Consider the following 26,221-nt stretch of genomic DNA (forward strand, 5'->3'; position numbering starts at 1 on the left):
AATGGAAAAATTGGATCTGTTGTCGTGGGTCAAAATATGTATTGAGAAAAAAAACATCCTTTTTTTTTAACGGGTGTCATTACTTAAGATCAAACTCCATATTATTTTTATTAGGTGTTACTATTTTATTATTATACAGTATTATGTCCCTCATGTCTCAACCAGGATCTAGTTCACCAGTAGAATTCAGCTCGTTAGTAAGCTTTAATAATTAGTGGAGTGCGGCAGCAGGTTTGTGTTTGCAGATGAGAGAGAGCTTTAATAATCTGACATGTTTTATATTTAACACGTTCCCTGATATTAAACCTAACAGCCCTGAGATCTTGGCATTGAATCGTTTGTTATATTTCAAGCTTTGTACAGTCGCAAAACAAGGGATTATCTGCTGATGACACTCGTTAGAACGGGCTTTTTTTTATTTATTATTGTCGATTGTAATTAGTTTCTCATTTAAAAAGGGAATCCAGTAGATCTACACAATCCAGTAGATCTACACAATCCTGTAGACCTACACAATCCATTAGACCTACACAATCCAGTAGACCTACACAATCCAGTAGATCTACACAACCCAGTAGACCCACACAATCCAGTAGACCCACACAATCCAGTAGACCTACACAATCCAGTAGACCTACACAATCCAGTAGATCTACACAACCCAGTAGACCCACACAATCCAGTAGACCCACACAATCCAGTAGACCTACACAATCCAGTAGACCTACACAATCCAGTAGATCTACACAACCCAGTAGACCTACACAATCCAGTAGACCTACACAATCCAGTAGACCCACACAATCCAGTAGATCTACACAATCCAGTAGACCTTCACAATCCAGTAGACCCACACAATCCATTAGACCTGCACAATCCAGTAGACCTACACAATCCAGTAGACCTTCACAATCCAGTAGACCCACACAATCCATTAGACCTACACAATCCAGTAGACCTACACAAGCAAATTGCAGAGCTGTGACGTCTTCACGAAACTCCTCTTGTCTGCATTAGGATGTTTTTCTCCTTCTGACGTGAAAGATCATGTGACTCTGTAACCATAACAACGCTACCATTAAGGCCTGTGTATTACAGGTCCACTGTCTCACTGGTGTTTAGGTCCTTACTCATAGTAATGAAGATTCAGCATCAGGCATCATGCACTGAAGTTCAGACTGAGAAATGAAAAAAAGTGTAGAAATATTCTTTACAAATGTAAATGTACACGGTGAAAAACTTTGTGTTAAATCACATACAGTGGAGCTGAAGTGAGATTGAGCGTGACATAATGACAGTGAATCGGTTCATTAGAACTCGTTTCATCTTCACCACTTTCTCATTCCTGCTCCAAGGAATTTATTCCTTTTCTTTAGTTCTTAACAAAATTTCATAAAATATTTTCTACACAATTTCTGCTGAAAACCCGTCTACTGAAGATCTACCTGGAGCCAGACAGGACGTGACAGATTCTGGACAGGAAGTTTGGTGTATTGGGAAAATGCTAGGATTTAGACTGGAACGGGGAGAAATAACAATATTAACCAGTTAAACACTTCTTAAGATCAGGTTTCGAGTGAATTTCAGTGAGATCAGTAAAAATTTCCTGCATCTTGTTTTTTCTCACTTGTGCTTTACATTTACATTTCCAGCATTTAGCAGACGCCCTCATCCATTTACAGTATACAACTCAGTGATTGAGGGTTAAGGGCCTTGCTCAGGGGCCCAACAGTGGCAGCTTGGTGGACCTGGGATCACGCTCACAACCTTCCGATTGGTAGACTAACACCTTAATCACTAGGCTACCACATGCCCCTGTGCTTAAAGCTGCATCCTGATTGGTCAGGAAATAAGTAGTTCACTGTTTGAACGTTGATTGGAGGAAAAAAGAATGAGAAACGTTAGGAGCTTTATTGGAGAGCCCACAGTGTTCAAGGTTTTTTTTTCTCAGCGAAACAATGAAATCAAGATGAAAAAACAATGTGGAAATATGTTATGAAGATATCAACGGATGGATTTCAGTAAGTAAGTAAGTAAGTAAGTAAATAAATAAATAAAAGAGGAGTTGATGAGGAACTGAATGTAAGTTTGAAAGCTGTGAAGAAACTCTAGTTTCCCTGTCGGTCACTCCAGCAGAACCCGTTGTGTTCAAAGAGCTTCATCATTTTATATTTAAATAGTAGGTGATGTCATGAACTAACAATAGAGTTCAGACTTATGATCCGTGCATTTCTTTCCATTCAGAAGTACACAACAGCTACGATCAGCGCACGCAGCGCTAATTAGCGTCGTAAAGACACGAGCCGTGCGATGAGCTCCGCTAGTCATTTAGGCGGTTCATTTTAATTAACTCTCCATTTTGTACAGATTCCTGTCCATTTGATCGTGGAAGTCAATCGGGATCCGTTTTAAGCCTCGAAAATCCTTTCCTCGAGGCTTTAATAGCGTAAAGTAACGGAGAAATGCAAATTTAATCACCAGCGGCTCGAAAAAACAAAACACGCAGGCGTTCATCGACGCGTGAAGGAAACTGTTGCCTTTTGATCAGATTGAACCTCAACCTTAAGCAGTTCTTCAACAATTAAAAAAAAAATACCCCAAGCCTGCGTTTATTCTCACGAGGACTTCAGTAGGGTTGTTATTGAGCTTTATTAGCAGCCAGAGCAGCGTGCGTTAGCATTAAAACGATGATGTTTATCTCCGTATCAGACCGCAAATACGAACCATTAAAAATGAATACAGATGAAGTGATACAGATAGGATTTAAGGTCAAACTTGTTTTTTATTTTTCATCTGCTGTTAATTAATTTTCACTTCCTCAGTATGAATAGTGATAAATTCTTCCACGCTGCCGTTTTCTACACTTTAAACTGACTTTGAGCTTCTGTCTTTGTCTGAAGAGGCTTTTTGAAAGCTTGTTTTCTTCAGTTTTAGGCCACGTCCACATTAATACGTTTTCGTTTGAAAACGTATATTATTCTCTCCATTTTGGCCTTTCGTCCACACCAAGACAGCATTTTAAGTCAACGAAACGTAGCTTTGAAAACGGCGTCTTCGCGTCTTTTAGTGCGGACTGTGAAGACGGAGGCTTTTGAATACTATGACGCATTTTTAGTCATGTGATGCAGTCAAAAGTAAATAAACGCCAAGCGGAAATAACGCAGGTCGAAGCTTTACTCATGTAAGCGTTTTCATACATTTCAGTGTGGATGAGCAACATTTGGAAAACGTTTGAAAATGATCATGTGGACGCGGTGCGTTTTTAGACGTAAACTCCGTCTTCAAATATATCCGGATTAGTGTGGACATGGCCTTATTCGCAGATCAATTTTCATGGCCAGATTTTGTTTACGACACTTAACTAGGTTTTAGCTTGTTAATTCTTCATTAAAGACTCGACGGCTTTGTTATTAGTTATGCAAAATATTTGCATAAATGCATGCGATTAATCACAGGAAGTCTCAATAAAAAAAGATGCAGTGAAGTCGGTCAGGGTTCCCACGCGTCCTGGAAAACCTGGAAATCCTGGAAAATTAATGTTCCAGTTAAATTAATGACCAATGTTCCAGTCCTGGAAAATGAGAGAAAACATAAATTGTTCTGGAAAGAAATCTCGTTGTCCTGGAAAATTATTTTTTTAAATGTTCTTGATCATTTAAAGAACAGTTTACGACCGGTCGAAACGATTAACGTTAGTAACAGAAAGCGCTCTGTTCAGGGACGCCGAGTTTTGACGGGTTTTTTGTTACGCTGTTTAATCTCACTGTGACGGATGACGCTGTCTTGTGTTGGCGGTTTCAGGTGCTAGGAATGGTTTAAGTGCTCGAATGTTTTCAGCAAATGGTGACGAGTAAGCAGGTTATATTAACCTTGTTAATCTGAATATCATGTGCACTTAAGTGGAATGCACAGCAAACTAAAGCATGCATGATGGCATTGGCCTGAGAAAGGAAAGGGGATTAATATGTGCAGTCTTTTTATTTTATAAATGTTGAAATTTCATTCACATGACAAATTGTCTTTAAAAGTATAGTTAAGTAACAGCTCTAAAGTGTACATTGTTTTTAAGACTTCTGGAGAGAAGAACATTTTACTTTAGGCCGTGAATCTGTGAGCCTCGTCTTTTTTTTCTAAATTTGAAATGTCCTGGAAAATGATCTCTGAAAAAGAGCGAAAAAACTTATGCAAATTGACCTTTTTTTATTTTTTTTGATGACTTTAATATTCATTTTGACAGTGAAGGAGAGCAGAAGTGCAGCACTTTACTTGACACACACTACGCCGTAGCATAATCTGTTTTAAAAATATGCCGTGTTTTTGAAACGAGGTTGTGAACTTCCAGACAAATAAACAAAAGGAAAGGAAAATATCATCAGTGTGATTTTGCTGAAACAGACAAAGGATACGACTAAAATCCTGTTAATCTGTTCTGAGAAACATTACAGAACACCAAGGTTAGATTTCAGCTGGAGTTCCTTCTGTTTGAGCCTGAACGCTGCACCTCACCACCTCTCAACACTCACACACACACTCACACACACATACACACTCTCACACACACACACACATACACACTCTCACACACACACATACACACACACATGTACACATACACACACGTATACACACACACACTCACATACACACACTTACATACACATACACACACTTACACAGACACACACACTCACTCACACACACACTCGCACACACACGTACACACAGACACACATACACACTCACACACATACACACACACATATATACACATACACACACACACATACACACACAGTTTCTCACACACAAACACTCTCATACACACGCAGTTTCTCACACACAAACACTCTCATACACACACATTTACACACACTTACACACACATACACACACACTCACACACATACACACACATATATATATATACACACACACACACGCACATACACACACACACTCACACACACACATATACATACATACATACACACACTCACACACACACATATACATACATACACACACTCACACATACACACACACATATATACACACACATACACACACACACATAAACACACATACACACACACACATAAACACACATACACAGACACACATAAACACACATACACAGACACATACACACACACACACACACATATACACACACACACTCTCCCATTTATACTCCCAAGTCTTAATATTTACACCCCACAGTTCTAATTATACTTGTTAAATAACAGATTTATGCTACTTCATGTAAGTCAGTGATGAACACAACCAGCACTTTATACAGCTCATTGTTATCAGAGCTGTTCTATGTATTATTGAGTTCTTTTAGTTATCACTCAGCTTGACTGGCCTCTTCAGTTGAATCATTTTTTATTCAGCTCATTATCCACCGTATCCTGGTCCAGGAGTCAAGTCGAGGTAGATCCAGAGTCTCATGTCAGGAGTAGAGCCCAAGTCCATCACAGGGAACCCTGTAACCTTAGCTTGTGCACCGATTGTGAATGATATCACCATTCTGTCCTCGAAAGTATAGGAGTGTGTTCTAGTATCAGCCGTGAGAGCAGCTGAATGTTATTCGCATCCACACGGATAAAGTCGTTGAGCAGAAGAAGAAAAAACACTGGTTTTAAACAAGTACTCCAACATTTCCTACATCTCACACACCTAATTTACAATCACAGTAACCCACTCAATCACCTTTAACAGATTCACACACTGGTTTGTTCTTGGGAGGTTTGAGGAAATCAGAGAACATCGTATGGACAAAGGGAGAACGTTTCAAACCTCACACAAGCTCTGGCACTACAGTCAGTCACCATGCCATCATTCCATAACATACTCAAAAACAAGTCGGCCTATAAATATGGATCCTTCTGTCTGTCAACACGCTATATAGCCAAAAGTTTGTTGACAGCTGATCATCACATGTGCTTGTTATTCCCTCTGTACTGTTGAGATAAGCTCCACTCTTCTCTTCTATAAAGACTTTCCACTAGATGTTGGATGGTCTGTGGGGAGTCGTGTCTCTTCAAGAACAAGAGCTTTTACATTTCTGCCATTTGACTTACATTTATCTCATTTATACGACCGAGCAATTGAGGTTTTAAGGGCCTTGGGTCAGAGGCCCTGGTGTGGCAGCTTGGTTTACCTGGGACTTGACCACCTGACCTTCTGATCAGTAGTCCAACACCTTAACCACAGTGATTACTTCCCTCATTAAGAGCATTAGTGAGATCAGGCATTGATGTTGATGAGGTCTGAGGTCCTTCAGTGTACAAAGACATTCTTTATGCTTGTGTGCTTTTAACTTTGGGCTACACATGGGCATGATGGTCAGGCGTCCACATACTTTTGGCTGTGTAGCGTGTGTGTATATATATATATATATATATATATATATATATATATATATATATATATATATATATATATATATATATATAAATATTTTGTACAGTTGCTGCCTTGTGACTCTCCAACACCAGACTTCACATCAGTGTAAGTCCAGCCTCAGCCATGCGAAAGACGAGTTAAAGCTCCTTCTCTCTTTTTGGCTTCACCACGAGAGCTGCACTGCATTGCCGGTCTGCCTGCGGTTAGTATTCCATGCTCGGCTTGGAGAGGCATCGTGGAACGCTTTGGCCAGCCCTGATAAAGCTCGAGCACTTATCACACATGATTGATTTGTTTACTCGTCCCGGGCTGGACCACTTATCATGTGCTTTATCCCTGAAGCCTGAACAGTGATGGGCTACTGCCTCTTTCTCTCTCTCGTTCACTCACTTTCTCACTTTCAGTCTGTGAGCTCATTCAGTATGCTGTTGGACTTGAAAGACTATACAAATATTATATGCAGGGTTAGAAAAAAAAAAGAAAATACACATTCTGAGAGTTCATTTTATACACAGAGTCTTTACAAGGTGTTAATTAAATTCATCTGATAAATCCTGTTTATACCACAGCGATGTTCATGTCTTAAATCTGATCGGCCGCAAGGTGTGGAATAATTTCAGCAGTAGCTCATAGGTTTGTATTTATACGTTATTGTTTCTATAGTAACGGCTCATAAACAGGGACTTTTGGTGGTGTTTTGCTGAAACAGATTTAAACAGATTTGCGTAAACAGATTTAAATGATCATGTTATCATTGATACAGTGTAAATAAGTTTTATGGCACTGGAAATTCTTATGGTACGATGCACTTGTATCATGACAAGGAAAAAGTAGCTGATGTAAGCAGGGCAACTGTAAACGGATAAAAACTAGAGCGTTAACGTTAAAAAAAAATCACAGTATGTATTAAAACATGCTTTTATAGAAGGGCTGGGCGATAAAATGATAACGATATGTATCGCGATAGACACGTGATCGATATCAATAAAAAACGTGTTCGATAAAAGGTTCGATATTTTTTATTCTTCGTCGGAAGAAAACGGAGGTTGGGGAAAAAGTTTGGTTGCATTAACGAAGGCACTCGCTCTCTGGTAACCTAGCAACGTAGGGAGTGACACGCTAACAGCCAATCATGTAACAGTATCAAGTTTGGTTGCGTCATATCGTCGTCTTGTGCTGGTCTGCTGGATTCCTCTTCAGTAACCGGCGACTGATGAGCAGAAAATAAAATTTATTGTAAATAAAAGAGGAAACGTCAGCGCGCCAGTACGGCAGTTTGTTGGATATTATAAGTCTGACTGTAGTCACACCAACGTCGTCTGAACATTATACAAGACCGTTTCTCTTTGTTTATATTTAACACTTTGCACTATTTTATTACACTTTATTAAGCATTTCTTACATTTCCTTTCATTTTGCACCTTAAATGTTAAGAGATAACAGTTAAGTGTTCATTGTGACTTTAGACTCATGTTTACATTATAATTATTAGAGTTTTCCTGCTTGGTGACATTTCTGTCTTAATAACTGAGGGGATTACGATCAGAGGAAGGTTAAGTTTAAAATAAAAAGGTTTTACTCCTGGTCCTTATTTTAAATGGGTCATAAAAAATATCAATAATTATCGATATCGACCGATATGTAACTGATATCGTGATACAGTTTTCAGACATATCGCCCAGCCCTATTTTATAGGAATATAATCAAACCTCCTGATCAGGTTTCATCTCACCACATGATCATAGCACAACTCCAATATATTTGTCTTTATATATTTGACTTTTTTCCTCTTCTACCTACCAATCTCTTGTCTCTCCATCTGTTTTTTTTGTCTTTGCAGCGCACTCAGAAGATGGAGACGTGTCAAGATGACTTGCTGCAGCAGCTCAGAAAACTTTCCCTGTCAGAGCAAGAAGCAAAAATGAAGGTAATTACCACATGACATCGCTACAGATGAACACAGGAACAGCTCCAGAAGAAAGAACGATGGAGGACAAGAAGAATTCATGTCATTTACAAAAATTGGGCTCAATTTAATAAATTGTGTCAAATTTTCTGTAACTCTTTTCACCACTAAAGCAAATAGCTGAAGAAGAAAATACCTGTGATTTATCTAAAGTAATGAAGATGAAGAGAAGATGTGAGATCTTAATATAGACACTGACAACTGAGACAGCAAATGATTCAGAATTAAATCAGAAACTTTATTTATTTATTTTTTTATATATTATTATTATTATTATTATTATTATTATTATTATTATTATTATTATTATTATAATTTTTCTTTTTTTTATTCAAATAATGTTTATTATGTATTATTATTATTTAATTTGTTTATTATCTTTTTATTATTATTATTATTATTATTATTATTATTATTATTATTATTATTATTATTATTATTATTCTTATATTATTCAAAATAATTTGTTTATTATTATTTGTTTTTATTATTTATTTATTTATTTACTTATTTATTTATAGTTTTTCCACAAACAAAACTAAGGTAAGTTTTCTATGACCAGTTTATCTGTAAGTTTAAGTAAGTTTATCTGTAAATTTATCTGAAACCAGTGGAACCTTTTTTTTTTTTTTTACTAGTTTGCAAAAGAAATGTAATTTACACAGAATTCTCTAAATTATACTTATTTAATGAAGTATTATTATTAACTAATTATTATTTTAGTTTATTATTCATCAGTGTACAGAACTAAAGTCTGTTTAATACTAAACAAGTAAAAAACTCTGTTAGAAATAGTGACTCTTTTGGAAAGCTGCATTTTATAAGCAGGGAAGCATCAAAAATACAAAAAAAGGTCAACACTAGACAAAGCAGTTAAAATGACGAGAGTAAATCAGTACCGTTTAAAGACAATCATTCAAATCAAATGTATTTGTATAGCACTTTTAACAATGGAGGTTTTACCGTTCTTACAGAACATCAAGTGTTTTTATTTGCATTCATCCCGATTTATGCATAATGAAAAGTCTGAGGTGACTATGGCAAGGACAAAGTCCTTCAGATGTTATGAGGAAGAAACCTTAAGAGGAACCAGACCTCATCCTCATCCTCATCTGGGTGACACCAGAGAGTGGGATTATAAATGATTATAAACACCAAAGAGTGGGATTATAAATGACTATAAACACCAAAGAGTGGGATTATAAATGATTATAAACACCAAAGAGTGGGATTATAAATGATTATAAACACCAAAGAGTGGGATTATAAATGATTATAAACACCAAAGAGTGAGATTATAAATTATTATAAACACTGAGAGTGGGATTATAAATGATTATAAACACCAAAGAGTGGGATTATAAATTATTATAAACACAGAGAGTGGGATTATAAATGATTATAAACACCAAAGAGTGGGATTATAAATGATTATAAACACAGAGAGTGGGATTATAAATGATTATAAACACCAAAGAGTGGGATTATAAATGATTATAAACACAGAGAGTGGGATTATAAATGATTATAAACACCAAAGAGTGGGATTATAAATGATTATAAACACTAAGAGTGGGATTATAAATGATTATAAACACTAAGAGTGGGATTATAAATGATTATAAAGACAGAGAGTGGGATTATAAATGATTATAAACACTAAGAGTGGGATTATAAATGATTATAAACACTAAGAGTGGGATTATAAATGATTATAAACACTAAGAGTGGGATTATAAATGATTATAAAAACCAGAGAGTGGGATTATAAACGATTATAAACAATGAGAGTGGGATTATAAATGATTATAAACACTAAGAGTGGGATTATAAACGATTATAAAGACAGAGAGTGGGATTATAAACGATTATAAACACTGAGAACATGCTCGTCCCTGTACTTATCCTCGTACTTGTCCTCATCCCTGTGCTCGTACTCGTGCCCGTACTTGTCCTCGTACTCGTCCTTGTCCCCGTGCTCGTCACCGTACTCGTCCCCGTGCTCGTACCCGTGCTTGGCCTCGTCCCTGTACTTGTCCTCGTACTCGTCCTCGTCCCCGTGCTCGCACCAATCTAACAGCAAACCTTCTGTATGATGTGTATTTTCCTCCACTGTATAGACAGTGTTTAGGTTTAACAAGCAAGTACAGTATGTCTGTATATACATGTATCTTCAGTACAACCCACGGGGTTGAGGAAACTTCCTTGATTCACCCAACAGGAAGAGTAACACTGAGAACTACAGTAAGGTAGACAAACAAAATCCTGAGAATTCCTGAAGTTTAATCAGTGACACTGAGAAAGCCTTTGGTTTGTGGAAGCCTGTAAACTGTGTTCACCAACTCAGTGATTATTCAACATCAAGCTCACTTCAAAGAGCCTGAGAAAGCAATTTGAATCTGAATCAACTCACTGTAGGAACTGAATCAAACATAGCAAGTGATTTGACTCATTTACGGTAAAGCTAAAGGAAAGCTATAGTTATTTATCTCCTTTTATATAAGGTTCACATTATTTTCCATCTGATGTTTGATAAAACATTTTTTTGTGCCTCCTGTAATAGTCCCACCAGATCTGTCCATCTTTTCAGGTCGATACATCAAGATTGAACGGTTGAATGTTTGGGGATTTATATGGAATTATCATTAGCCACAAAATGAACTGCTTAGGTTTTGGATTAGCGTCAAACATGTCCAAGGTCACAGCAAGGTCAGATGTCTAAGATAGTGTCATTATGATATATTTTAAAGCGTTTTTCAGGCATAGTTTAGATGCAAAGGCTAGAATTCAGAGTAGACGTCAAAAGAGTCAGAGTCGAGATTTCATTTTGGTTCCTTTTGGTTGCTGAAACACGAGTAACAAACTAAATCAACAAACGCTCCAGCATGTAGTGCCAACGGTACCACAGTCTCTAAACCCATCCATCTTTTTCTCAGTCTTTAGGAACCAAAAATTATTTGTCCTAAAATTTCTTCCTCAGTTAGACATGCACCAGTCACGCCTTTAGGTGTAGTAGTTCACACCAGCTAGCAGCCATGCAATCAGGAGTGTCGAGGTTATAGACTGGCATTCTTATGATTTATCTGGATTAGACTATATCACTTTCGATCCCAGCTTGCTCATGATCCTGCATTTAGCCCCAAGGCTATCTTGAACCTCTACATACAGTTTCCAGGAAAAAAAAATAACACCGAGCACACATGCAATGCACCAGGGATAAATCTCTAACTCGAGCACGCAAGAATTCATCCTATTTAGTACGGTTAGCCACTAAAGGCGTGGAGCGTTTTTCACACACGGGGAAAAAAAACGAATTTTCGATTTATGTCTTTTGAATAGACGAGGAGCTTGATGTGAAATGGAAAAAAATGCGCTAAGGCTGATGGTATTTTTAACTGAAAGGCTTAATTAGTGTGTGATAGATGCCTTCAGCTACGAGTCTGGACTCTATCGTCCAACACGAAGGTAGGCGGCTAAAGAGGCTATCGATTGCGCTGATTTAAAGCCGCAACTGGTAAAAACGAACGGCTCGTAAAAAGCGCACAGCTAATTAGTCACTTATCAATAAAATGGGGTTTGATCAAAAGCAACACTTCTCACTGACAAAAATCCTTTATGGCTCTCAGAGGAGAGCCGAGGGAATCGGAGCGAAGGGATTTTGTCGATTGTTAGCCTAAAGCGCTGCAGGATAGACATCAATCATAACAATTCTGTTATAGACTGTCAAAAAAAGTAATGGTTGCAGAGTGATGAATCAGGACAGGAAGTTCTTCCCAACATCTGATTGGTCAATTGGAGCTCTTGGGTTAGATCTCGTACTGCTCATGGCCTCAGATGACATCTCGTGCATCTGGGCTTTTCTAGTCTGGTTTGCCAGCACCGTGTTTCAGCGTGCAGGCTGAAGAGGAGCTTGTTATGTCGCTGAGTGTTGGTGTGTACTGTAATAGTGTACACTGACTCCAGTGTAGTCCACGATATGTTCTCATACCAGGCTTCACACAGAAGGCACTCTTTGGGATCATTTGTGCTTTCTATCTCTTTCTCTCTCTCTCTCTCTCTCTCTCTCTCTCTCTCTCTTTCTTCCCTCCCTCCCTGTTTCCTCGCTCGGGACTTGGCACGTTGTGCACGGCGTGCTCGGGCAGCTAAAGGTGCTCGTTAAAAGCTATAACTTATCTCGCGTTTGAAGCTAATGGGAGGAATACTGGCCGCAGTGAAAAATAAATTATGCCCCCCGCCCACCCCCCTCGGCCTGCCCTCCTAACCCAGAGCGTATTATGGCAGCGGTGAGAGAGTATGCATTACAGATCGGGGGCATTAGAATTTATCTGAGCTGCACCAAGCTGACTGATGCATTCGAAAATAATGTACTCGAGCCCGAGCATTACCGGGACCCCATAACTAATGGACAGCTCTCGCACGTGGCCAGCGCTGTATATCATCCAGCCGGACTGCAGTCTCCTTCCAGACAGGCATCTCTCTCTATATATCCCTCTCTCTCTCTCTCTCTTTCTCTCTCTGTCCAGCTTCATCCCTTGCTCGCTTTTTTCGCAGCTTATCTGTCTTTTCAGCATGACCCACGTGATTGGACGTCATCAAGTCATGCTCAGTTTGACTCCTAGCGTGAAATACATTTTTATTCTTACGCTTTGTTGGTTTTGCGTTAATGCTGTGGCTCATGAACAGTTCTAAGTTAAAGGTGGGGTCAGCGTTTTTTTGTTTTTTTTGTTTGTTTGTTTGTTTCCCCCAAGCACATTTTGTAATATTTGGCAAAGTTCTTCCCACATGTGGGCAGCTTCAATAAAAAATATCTGCCCAGAGGAGATATTGTTGCCAGCAATGCAGTCTGGCCAGAAGGCAGCAGGAGATAGGATGCTAATAAGTTCAGAAGGGAAGAGGAGTGCTGGACCCCTGGGACGAGCATAAAAGGCTTTTATTCTGTATGCTTCTTTAAAAAAAAAATCATAAAACAGCTTAAAAAATTACACCTCGACTGAAAGGTATAAATAATCAGAAGCTGGTTAGTTGGGACTGTCGAGCTTTGGGAGACAGACGAGTGCTTGGATCCTGTTTATCCTCATTATCATTATCTCCTGCTACTTTAGCCTTGTTAAAAAATGGAGCTCTAACAGTAAAACTGAATCTCTGGTTTTGCTTCATCAACCCCTAACCCCCCATCCCCTCTACCACCAACCCCACTCCATCACTCTGGACCCGAGGTCTAGAATACCTGAGCTAGCAGCTACTCATCTCTGATGATAAAAGACCCCAGCGCTCAGCTCCTCTTTGTCCTCGGCCTAATTGGAAATTCATAGAATAGCTAATGAAATGAAACTTGGGATGATGTACGCAGGTTTTTTTGTATTACACGTCAGCACATGGCATGCTAGACCTGTGCTGAGTTTCTGATGCTTAAGTGGATCAGATCCCTAATATAAAAGTGTAATACGATTATAGTGCAGTGTAATTGGAAAATACATAATAAGTGTGTGTGTGTGTATGTGTGTGTGTGTGAGAGAGAGAGGAAGTAGATAGGCAGCACATTGGGTCATATGAATGAATGAATGAATGAATGAAGTCAGCTCTATAACATTCTTCATAAAACTTTTCATTCTTTTGTCAGATAGTAATGCGTGAAAGGATCTAAAAAGCAAGATTGTGACGATTTTATAAGTCAAGAAGCGTGTTGTCGTTTTCCTTTCTGACTATGCGCACCTAATAAACCAAGGAAATCAGGAACCCCCTGCTGATCTCTAAAGCTCTCTTATCGTGGAACTTGGAAACGCCAAGCCTCTTTAGCTAAAGCGTGACCATTGAGGCTCGGCTAAAACGCTTCCAAAATTTATTATTCGGCTTTGGCTTTGAGTGGCCAGCATCTGAGCGTCGGTTATCCTCCTGAATAAGCTCGCCTCTGAATAATGCCGGGGTGAATCAGGCTGGAGAGGAGCCGTAATAAGCCTGTGTAAAAGGCTTTGCTGGGAATGGATTTAAACAGGGAGAAGCGCTAAAGTGGTAACGGCCGTCGGCTATCGGATAACGCGGCGCCGTTAAAAGGTCGGCTGTGCGGCTGTCCCAATTTTAGCTAATCCCCAGCACCTGATTGTCTCTTGAAGTGTCCCCATGCCATATACATTCATTAACAGTCCACTAGAGGATTTATTTGATTATTTCCTTTATTTTCAACAACCCTCCCACCCACACACACACACACTCACCCCACACACACACACACACGGGTAATCGGTAATTCCCAAAACGGCGGCCGTCGGCTTGATTTGGAATGACCTCATAGAAGCAGAGTGCCTTTTTGCGGCAAATAACCTACGTCTCAATGTCAGGGCATTAACAGATATGGTGTGGTGTTGGGTGTATTTTCATTTTGATGTTCCAAACTACCCCTGGCCCCCAAACCTCTACCCCCCTCTGCATCTTTTATGCGCATCAGGGAGCCCCACGACCTCATGCCAGATCCCCCGCCAGGTTGCAGCCTTTCGACATAGACTCTGTATAGGTCTCAGATAGAATTTTTAATATCGAGTCATTATCATTTTGATTTCTCACCCAAGGAAAAGGACGACCTCTGGCATTTGTGTGTGTGGCTGGTTCTCACAGCACGGCAGGCGGTCTGGAGCCTGTGCCACGTCCTAAAGAGCACCGCTGCGAATGAGAGATGAGACGTTTGTAGATAACGGTCTCGCTCACGCTGATGTCTAACTGCGTAGCTGCTTCAGAAGCAGTGGAACATCACGTGTCTCACAGCACGGCTGAACTTCGTCTGTATGGTGGAGAGAACGTCGTGTTTACTTGTATGCTGCTCTTTCTTGAGCAGATCATTATTAATACTGTGCTGCAGAGTTTGGAAAAAAAAGGAAAAGAAAAGAAAAAGCAGGTTTGTGCCACCATTTTCACCTTGAACTGAAGCCCAATGAGTTGTGCTGCGGTGAGGAGCAGTATTTATTGTCAGCGTCGTCACACATCCTCCCGGAGAACGCCATTTTCCAGCTCCACATGCACTCGTATTTCACTCGTATTGTGACTTTTGTTTAGTTTTTTTTTTACTTCCTGGTTCTGACACTGCTCCTGGATTGTCGTTTGTTCATCTCTTCAGCCTTTGGTTAGGTTGTTCTGTGTGTTTATACTGTAGAGTCTTGTTCATTTAACATTCGGTTTTATCTCTTTTACCCAAAAATAGTGTTTCCTCCTGTTTGTCTCGTGTCCATCCGTGTAGATGACTGAACGTCTTCCTCGCGTCTCGCTCCACGGTGGTGTTAATAAGAAGCTCATATGAAAGTAGACACTCAGGACTTTAAGACTTTGTAGAGTTTCATCACTATTTCTGTTTTTTCTCAACAATACTAGAGGTGATATTTTCATAGAAAAGATCCAGATAAACAAAAACGGTTCTTTTCTCCCACACAGATGTTTGTATCTTCAGAGTAAATGTTGATATCAAACCCATTTCTGTTCTCTGAGAAGCTCCGAGTGTTTGTTCATCTAAAAAGCAGCTCAGATTTATCTTCATCACTAAAATTCAGTGTAAGATCATCAACAGAGGGACAAACACACGTCTAAAACGCACCGAAAGAACGACAGAGTCCTGATTTATTTTAGATCAGACTCACAGACACGACATCAGACGGACGACTGTTTATACCGAGAGAAAACGTCCCATACGTCCGTCTCGGCCGGTGTACTGGTACAGTATAAAGGGTTTAGCTTTGGGAACATAATAACCTTTTGAGTTTTGGAACACATTTAAAATTGCTAGATTGTGTGTTTACTTTCTGCGCGATTTCCTCCACTTCTTGATGGGTAAATCTTATCCGATGCTGCTTTCTGCGCTTTAACCAAATGCCTTCAAAATAAAAGGCTGATTATCTGATTACCGTCGATAACCAAGCAGCCGAGTTGAAGCATCGCATCCTGCCTCTCAGTACCACGTGTTATAGCGCTGGGTCACACTGGAATACCATGTTGTTCATTTTAATTACATCAGTTTAACCTTCAATCAATCGTCTTGTACCTTTAAATCCGATCGGTTCCGTTTTTAATTCTGTTATATCGGTGCTGCATTAGTGCTCTGTGTGTGTGTGTGTGTGTGTGTTGAGTGGATTTGTTTGATGTGCTTCAAGTAGGCCATATTGCTAATGAACATGATGAAGAGTTGCACAGGATTGGATTTTTTTGTGAGGTGGGTCTTATAGAGCAGCTGTGTTACTGTGTTGTTCATTAGGAAGCTCACCTGTAATGTCTAATAGCATTTAGGAGCAACCGAGGAACCGGCCTTGACTCTACACAATCGGAGCAGCTGCTCTCGTGCCGAACACTTCCTTTGATTCAGCCTCACACACACACACACACACACTGCTGACTTTACCGTGTTTGTGGGGACGATGAGATTCTGTAAACCTGATGTAAATGCCTTTTGTTTATCCGCGAGCCTATTTTTGTTGGGGGAGGGAGGAAAAGTCCCATAGTCTGGGCAGAACAAAGCACATCTCTGCACGTGTTGTCTATGGCGTGTGTGCAGCTTTTTCCTCACGTCTTCTGTTTAATTTTTTTTTTTTCCAGTTTCTTTTCAGCTCTGTGGATGAGGTTGCAATTAGCATGCTAATGACATGATCTAAGCCTCTAAAGATCGAGTCAGTAGGAGGCCTTTCTCTGCGTCTGGAGATAACAAAGAGCCTTTTACCCAAATCACCCGATGAAAATGTGCTGCATTTATTCCACGTGTCCTGATTTTTTTTTTTTTCTTCAGATACACACAATCGTGTTCCTTTATGATTTTCTTTTTGACTTTTTTTTTTTTGGCCTCTTCTTTCTCGATATGCCGTCGAAGCCGTGTCGGTCTGTGGCTTGTTTTGGTTAAGTACATCAAGGAGTTTTTATTATTCTGCTTTAAAGTGCACGGCATGTTGAATTTGCATATGTTCCCAGACCTACTTGATGTGGCTCACGTTTAGGAAGTGGCTCATTTAAGAGAGCTTGTTTGGCCAGAAAGGTTAGAGATCAAAGAGGCTCCCAATGAGAAGGTGGACGAGTGTTTGCTAGCCAGCTGAGGACATACTGTACTGTAGCGTCGGCTCGGGTCTAATGACGAGTGGCTAATAGCTTGAGCGACGAGGTTCTGCTGATCCACTGCACATTCAGCACTATTTGTTTTTGCTGTAGGGTAAAAAACTTTTTCTAGCATGCAGTTGACACCACTAAATACACACATATTGATAAATTAATAGTCATCATTATTAACAATGTAATGTGATTTTTTTTTAATCGTTAAGTTCACTAGACGCAACCGGAACTGGATTTTGATTGGAATCGTGTTTTGTGATCAAAATTATTATTGTTTTAATTTGGTCACCTGACAGCGTTATCTGCCCTTTATTACATACACGAGCTGACCGACAGGCGATAGAGGAATTCCGTCTCTCCCACCCAGAGATCGTGGACACTTTCCCTCTCGTCTCGTCAACACTTCTGTCGTGTTAATCCGCACGGTACCACAGACTCCTTAAAGGTGGGGTCTCCGATTTTTGAGAAACGCTTCAGAAAACTGAGTCGGGACGACAAACTAAACAAAAATCAAAACAAACTTGTAGCCAATGAGCAGAAAGGGGCGTGTCTTGTCGATATGGGCGGAGAGAGTGTTCAGTTCGCATGTGTGACATTAGCAGAAAGCGGTTTTAACATTGACATGGAGGATAAAAACAAAGAAAGAAAGTGAAGAAAGACTTACGATAAGGTAAGAAGTAGGACGTGTTAATATAGGATCAGCTTTCCAGCGCTGGAGAGAACTGAAGGAGCAGGAAGTTGGTCACATATTCACAGATTGGAGTTTCCTGAGTCAATAACTCCTGAGCTAAACACTGTTACTACACAAATAACACCTCTTTTCTATCGTAGTAATGTAGAGACGCAGCTACAACCGTGTTTTGTGTAGTAACAGCGTTTAGCTCAGTTTTCAGAAGAATTCAGGAGACCCTACATTTAATGTTCCAGGAAATCTGCTACTAAACACGGAATCAAGCTCCGGACGCGGCTTTACTTTAACTAGCGCTAGTGCCATAAGCAGTGATTTTCATTTCACGTTTCTTGAGGACGTTGGAGTACGGTCTCTCCTTAGGAATTTTTTTTTCTAGGTCCGAGGTCAGGAATTATGAGTTTCAACCCTTTGCTGATAGCAGCATGAATCACAAAAGACTGAGGACTGGTCTCAGATTCCTCACTCTCTATTCTCAGATCATCTTATAAAACTTTATAGGATTAAAAACGATTCCACACCATGAGTTATGTCAGAACTGGGAAGTTTAAAGTAGAAAGTATAAAGAACGTGCAGATAATCGTCACGCACTGTAAAGTCGATTGGTTTCTTTTCCCATCATTACTATGGATACCAAACGTTCACCTACGTCTCAGGGATATATTACAACATCATAGATAAAGAAGAATCAGTTTAAAGTTTGTTTGTTTTTTTTTTTTCATTAAAAATTCTCTCTTTGGTGTGAAATTCTGTATTCGTATTTGATAAGTGATGATATAAAAGCGTTGCAGTGCTAGAGTGGGAGTGCAGACTTACCTTCATCCTGCAGTCAAAGTGAACAAACAGAGGGGTTGAAAGCCGGCCCCTGACCGAGGGCGGGGTGGCGGCGGTTTAAAGCTTTGCACTGGTTGTGTGTGTGTTGAAAGCACCTGGGAGAGGATGCTCCGAGGCCTGGCCTTTACTCAGCCCCTCTGTTCCCTTTGTTCTCCCAGCAGCGTATATATACACACACACACACACACACACACATTGTCCGCTGTAGGCTGTGGATTTGAACCCTGAGTGTTGCATGATGCTGAAATTGAGCTCCAGTCCAAAATACCTCAGACACTCATCACATTCTCATGGCTGTAGATCTGTGGGTTTTTTTCCTCCTTCTTTCCTCTTTTCATGGCATTTGTTGCATCATTGTATTTTAAGTGAAGTATTTTACTGAATTGGGTGTATCTGAGAGACTGAAACTGTGTGTATAGATCAAAATAGACTACAGTAATTCCACAAATGGACCAATTAACCAGACTGGGCTAGAAAAATGGGGAGATGGAGACACTGATGGAGAAATCGACGGCTTGTTGGCACACTGAGGTCTTTTTTTATCTTATATTTGAACGAACACAAATATTTAAAACACATGAAGAAATAAAGCAGCACCATTATTCATATTTATTTCTGTTTGTTTGTTTGAGTGGCTAGTCAAACCTTTTTTATTTTAATTATTATTATTATTGGGTCGCCGAGGCCCCCGCCACCCAATCCACATTGCACCAGCCCCTTACGGTTCCTCCTGCAGGTGGTGGGCCTACAGGAGATCGGCCCCACGTCGCTTCTTTGGGCTGAGCCCGGCCGGGCCCTGTGGGGTAAGACCCGGCCACCAGGCGTTCGCATGTGAGCCCCAACCCCGGGCCTGGCTCCAGGGTGGGGCCCCGGTTGCGCCATACCGGGCAACGACACAGACCTTGATATTAAATTTCTCATAAGGGGTATTTGAATGGTCATGAGCTTTGGGTCATGATCGAAAGGACAAGATCCCGGATACAGGCGGCCAAAATGAGTTTCCTCCGCAGGGTGGCTGGGTGCTCCCTTAGAGACAGGGTGAGGAGCTCAGTCACTCGGGAGGAGCTCAGAGTAGAGCCGCTGCTCCTCCACATCGAGAGGAGTCAGCTGAGGTGGCTCGGGCATCTGTTCCGGATGCCTCCTGGACGCCTCCCTGGGGAGGTGTTCCTGGCATGTCCAACCTCCCTGGGGGGACTATGTCTCTCGGCTGGCCTGGGAACGCCTCGTATTCCCCCGGAAGAGCTGGAGGAAGTGTCTGGGGAGAGGGAAGTCTGGGCGTCCCTGCTTAGACTGCTGCCCCCGTGACCCGGCCCCGGATAAGCGGTAGAAAATGGATGGATAGATGGATTATTATTATTATTATTTGATCATTAAGCTACAAACCCAACAGCTTAGCATCTGTTGCAGGTATGATAAAGTAATCCAAAGATGATTAGATCTTGACATTAAAATATGATTAGAAAATGACTGACATTTGCAGCTCGGTTCATTACGCTGAAATGTACAGGGTTCTGTTATCAGCACCAGAAGTTTAATTAAAATGGAAGTTCAATTAAGCTTTTAGTAGGAATTGATTTTGTAAGCACATGACGTGACTCTAAAAGGGCAGATAATACGCCTTAATTAAAATGTAAATCACGTGCATTCCACTAGCAATTTTATATACATATATATAATGCACTCTTCTATGAGCATGGCTTTAATTGGGTTTCAGTTGTTTTCTATCTGAGGTTACGTGCGTGTGTTAAACTGAGGATCCGTATGGAAGGAACGGTCATAGAGTGTGAGATAACAGTCATAGAGTGTGAGATAACAGTCATAGAGTGTGAGATAACAGTCATAGAGTGTGAGATAACAGTCATAGAGTGTGAGATAACAGTCATAGAGTCTGAGATAACAGTCATAGAGTCTGAGATAAGTCATAGAGTCTGAGATAACAGTCATAGAGTCTGAGATAAGTCATAGAGTCTGAGATAACAGTCATAAAAGTTTGTGTAAAATCCAGTAATCACTTACGGTCAGTGAGCACAGAGCATTAAGTCTTTGTTCATTGTTATCTACTTTTATTTATCAGGTCATTAAGAACTAATTCATATTTGCAGTAGCGACTTGGAAAAAAAACAAATCTACCTGAAAGACTCTGGTCTGTTCTAGCACCGAGGTGGTGGAATGAACTTCCCATCTGGAGACACGAGTCACTGACTGTCTTTAAACCAACAGGTGAAGAAGGGATGTTGATGAGAAGATCAGGGTTCGAGCCCCAGCACTTATGAGCTGCCACTGTTGGGCCCTTAATGGAGGCCCTTAACCCTATCTTCTCCAGTAGTGCTGTATCATGTCTGACTCTGTGCTCTGACCACAACCTCTGACCACAAGTCTTCTATTATATTATAAGATCTACTTCTTATTGAAACACTTGGAAAACTGGGTGCTGTATTTCCTCCCAAAAGAGTTTTAGCCTGATGGTATCCTTAGTCTGTAACCTAGCGAAAGCACTTTTGTACGTCATTCTACAGAGAAGGATGTGTCAGATCCCTTAACTGTAAACGAAAGAGCGGAAAAAATAGATGAGTACCAAACAAACAACGTGGAAGTAACACTGCAACTGTTATCTAGGGTTTAGCCATGATGTTTTACAGAATTTGAACAATGTTCCAAAGTTTCAGAAGACGTTAACAAGACTAATCAGACTAATCACCGCCGTCACCAAGACTAATCAGACTAATCACCGCCGTCACCAAGACTAATCAGACTTATCACTGATGTCACCAAGACTAATCAGACTAATCACCGCCGTCACCAAGACTAATCAGACTTATCACCGATGTCACCAAGACTAATCAGACTAATCACCGATGTCACCAAGACTAATCAGACTAATCACAGACGTCACCAAGACCAATCAGACTAATCACCGATGCCACCAATACTAATCACCAACGTCACCAAGACTAATCAGACTAATCACCGACGTCACCAAGACCAATCAGACTAATCACCAATGTCACCAAGACTAATCAGACTAGTCACCGACGTCACCAAGATTAATCAGACTAATCACCAATGTCACCAAGACTAATCAGACTAATCACCAATGTCACCAAGACTAATCAGACTAATCACTGACATCACCAAGACTAATCACCGACGTCACCAAGACTAATCAGACTAATCACCAACGTCACCAAGACTAATCAGACTAATCACCGATGTCACCAAGACTAATCAGACTAATGACTGGTCACCAAGACTAATCAGACTAATCACAGATGTCACCAAGACCAATCAGACTAATCACCGATGTCACCAAGACTAATCAGACTAATCACTGATGTCACCAAGACTAATCAGACTAATCACCGATGTCACCAAGACTAATCACAGATGTCACCAAGACCAATCAGACTAATCACCGATGTCACCAAGACTAATCAGACTAATCACTGATGTCACCAAGACTAATCAGACTAACCACCGACGTCACCAAGACTAATCAGACTAATCACCGACGTCACCAAGACTAATCAGAACAAATGCAAAAAAAAAATCCTCAGAAAAGTCAATTCAACAAAGGGGAAAGGACTCAGGACACGAGACACGTTTGTGTCTCATCGTAGCTACTTTCATTTCACACTGACTTTACATAGTGAACGTTCCACAGTGAATTCACAATCCTGAGCCTTGTGAGCCAATAGAAATCAGATGGGCGGGGCTACAGTTTCTTTAATCAGTAGCTGCTTATTATCTTATAGTGCTCACATCTGAGCCTGCTAGGATTTTCTAATGCAAATGGATTCAATGATTGATTTATTTTACAAACCTTTCTCGCAGTAAACCGAAGGGGTTTTCAGGAGCTTTTTAAACAGGACCAGATACTGAAGAGACAGAGAGTAAGTCAGGGATTGACGAGGAGAACCTTATCAGATCACACGTATTAATCTGCTAAAGACTCAGTGGATATTTAAAGATCAGGCTATTTGGATTGACATCACTTTAAAAATCAATTCTAATGAATCGTTTTTTTTTTTTTCAATCAATGGATTGACTATTGTTGATGTCACGCCAGCCACTAAAATGGGTGGAAAAAAAAAAACAACATGGACGTGTGACATTTTAAAATGCTCACCACAATGAGGAGGATTTTATCACGAGTGTTCCGGCGAGGTCACGTGACGTCACGTGCGTGTCGACCCCCAATACGAACAGAATCGCAAAGTTTTCGCAAACGCAGTACACGTGTGACGTATCAAAATGCTCGACACACCGAGGACAACTGTATGTATGTATATTCTGACACGTAACGTCACACGCTCGTATCCACTCGCCTTTAAAAGTATTGGCACCCTATCTGTTGACTTGCCATCCATTAGTAAAAAATAATCCTTTTCTACACCATTATCCTTCTTGTTAGAATCATTAATACCTGATTCTGAACAGAGATCATGTCGTATTGATGCCGTCACGTATGAAATCATTGCTTTGTTTTTTTTATATTGCTTTTGTCAAAGTTTTGTTTTTTTTTATATGGAAGATGCCATGAATTATTTGAAGTAGCAGCTTCGTTTAGAAAACGCTGGTTTGTTTGGTTCGGTTTGACAACCGACTCCTAACACGTTTTTTCATGTAGCTTTAAGAGAGGTGTGCTGTGAGATTGACCTCGCTCAGTTTTCCACCGTGACCAGTTGACTCTAATTGGTCACAGAGGCCAGTTTCGCTATAGAGGATGGAGTGACCTGATTTGTCCGTTTCTCAGCAGTGTAACCCTGATGAGCATGTCCACACGTATGTAACGTCTATCACAAGTGTGTCATCTCGGTCTCGGATGTATCGCCATTTTATTATTACCTGCTAAGTGTTGTGTGTGTGTGTGTGTGTGTGTGTGTGTGTGAGAGACAGATCAGACATGGTGTTTCTACAGTCTTTTGCCTTTCAGCAGGACTCTAAAGCCAAAAAAATATGGATAAAGATGAAGAAGCCTTTATTCGTTAGATACCGTATGCATTCATTCATTTTTCTTAGGAAGAGACTCGAACCGCTGACCTTCGTATCTGTAATCTAAAGCCTTAACTGTTGAGTCACAGCTTACGTTTACAGAAACACAGAAATAAATAGTGGGGGAGCACGGTGGCTTAGTGTTTAGCACGTTCGCCTCACACCTCCAGGGTTAGGGGTTCGATTCCCACCTCCACCTTGTGTGTGTGGAGTTTGCATGTTCTCCCCGTGCCTCGGGGGTTTCCTCCGGGTACTCCGGTTTCCTCCCCCGGTCCAAAGACATGCATGGTAGGTTGAATGGCATCTCTGGAAAATTGTCCGTAGTGTGTGATTGCGTGAGTGAATGAGAGTGTGTGTGTGTCCTGTGATGGGTTGGCACTCCGTCCAGGGTGTATCCTGTCTTGATGGCCGATGACGCCTGAGATTGGCACAGGCTCCCCGTGACCTGAGGTAGTTTGGATAAGCGGTAGAAGATGAGTGAGTGAGTGAGAGAGAAATAAATAGTGTAAATAAATAAAACTGTTACTAGGAAAATAATCAGCAGAACGAATGCTGTGATGAAGTGAACTTAGGAGGAGGTTGTTTTTTTTTTCTCTTCTGATTTTTCAAAGATGACTATTATTTAATTATTTATTAAGAAAAAAAAAACTAGTTTATAGTTACATTTATGTCTTGTGAAACATCTCCAAAAGGATCTGGTTCCTCATCTCGTTCACAGCGGCAGATACAACTGTCGTTCCCTCAACGTCCCTTTTGTTCAAGCGTAGACGTTCTCATGATGCCAATGCTGGAGTCTCCTCAAGAATTCGACGCATTATTACTGTATAATCCAGTGACTTTATAGAATATGAAGGATCTCCTGACCAATCAGAATGGAGACTTCAACACATTGTGGGGGTCAAATATCATACATTTTGTGGTCTTAAATTTTGAGTTTGCTCAAAGTGGGAATATGCTGCATACAGCACTCATGAGGATGATGATGATGATGATGATGATGATGATGATGATGATGATGATGATGATGATCTCCACTCCTTGGCAGGTGGAGGAGCGTGAAGCTCAGATACAGGATCTCCAGGACACGATCACAGAGCTCCATAAGGAGATATCCCTGAAGGACCAGGACAAACTCAGGCAGCTTCAGCAGCTTGTCCAGCTTGAAACCAGGGTGAAGGAGCTCACACAGGAGGTGTGTTTATGATCTGTTAAAAAGTGTTTCTCGGTTCAGCTTGTGGACAAGAAGAGCGATTATTTAGACATATTTAAACATCAAATCGAGGGGGTCACGGTGGCTTAGTGCTTAGCACATTCGCCTCACACCTCCAGGGTTGGGGGTTCGATTCCCACCTCCACCTTGTGTGTGTGGAGTTTGCATGTTCTCCCCGTGCCTCGGGGGTTTCCTCCGGGTACTCCGGTTTCCTCCCCGGTCCAAAGACATGCATGGTAGGTTGATTGGCATCTCTGGAAAATTGTCTGTAGTGTGTGATTGTGTGAGTGAATGAGAGTGTGTGTGTGTGCCCTGTGATGGGTTGGCACTCCGTCCAGGGTGTATCCTGCCTTGATGCCCGATGACGCCTGAGATAGGCACAGGCTCCCCGTGACCCGAGGTAGTTCAGATAAGCGGTAGAAGATGAGTGAGTGAGAGAGTAAACAGCAAATTTGGACGAATAGCTGTTTAACATTTGAGCTGTTTTTTATTTTATCTCAATACTTTTGCCACAAATTTAATACCATTTCAGTATTTTAAATGAAGTGCAGAATCGTTGTGTGTTCAGTTACAGAGCTCAGCACAGACCATCACTCAGCTCAGACACGAGGCCAGAGACAGAGCTGCGAGCACCGGTGTGTTACACAGAGATGTGAGTAGCATCATATCATTTAGGTGTGTGTGTGTGTGTGTGTGTGTGTGTGTATGTGTGTTTGAAACATTACGTGTTCTAAGGTTTCAGTAAGGGAGTCCCAAAGCGTTTCTCTTTTTTAAAGACATAATGTACTTACTTTTTTGCGTTACATGTACCACAGCGAATTTGCTCGTAAATGTTCTAAGCAAACGTGATTATCCAGCTGTAATGTTATGGAGACGCAGGTAGAGAATTCCTGTTCTACATTAAGTACGGTTGAGTGCTAAAGTGAAAGAAGACATCCGATCGTTTCCTGTGGCAGCTCACTTAAAGTAACATGCTTAAGATTTGATTAAAATTTCTATCGTAATCCTTTTACAAAGGAAGAAGATACTTCAGAAGGAACTTTGTTAAGAACCT

At 40.6% G+C, this 26,221-nt stretch overlaps 1 protein-coding gene across 1 annotated transcript in view; it reads left to right on the forward strand.

Annotated features, from left to right (window-relative positions):
- Nucleotides 1-26,221, forward strand: part of LOC132847168 (polyamine-modulated factor 1-binding protein 1) — a 186,243-nt gene that overhangs the window by 45,709 nt on the left and 114,313 nt on the right. Inside the window, exons 5-7 of the mRNA XM_060872234.1 lie at nt 8,249-8,335; nt 25,003-25,149; nt 25,736-25,819. Coding sequence (XP_060728217.1) covers nt 8,261-8,335; nt 25,003-25,149; nt 25,736-25,819 — 306 coding nt within the window. The 5' untranslated portion in view covers nt 8,249-8,260. The remainder of the gene's footprint in view (nt 1-8,248; nt 8,336-25,002; nt 25,150-25,735; nt 25,820-26,221) is intronic.

The sequence above is a fragment of the Tachysurus vachellii genome, chromosome 1 (assembly GCF_030014155.1).
Source record: "Tachysurus vachellii isolate PV-2020 chromosome 1, HZAU_Pvac_v1, whole genome shotgun sequence".
NCBI classification, from domain to species: domain Eukaryota; kingdom Metazoa; phylum Chordata; class Actinopteri; order Siluriformes; family Bagridae; genus Tachysurus; species Tachysurus vachellii.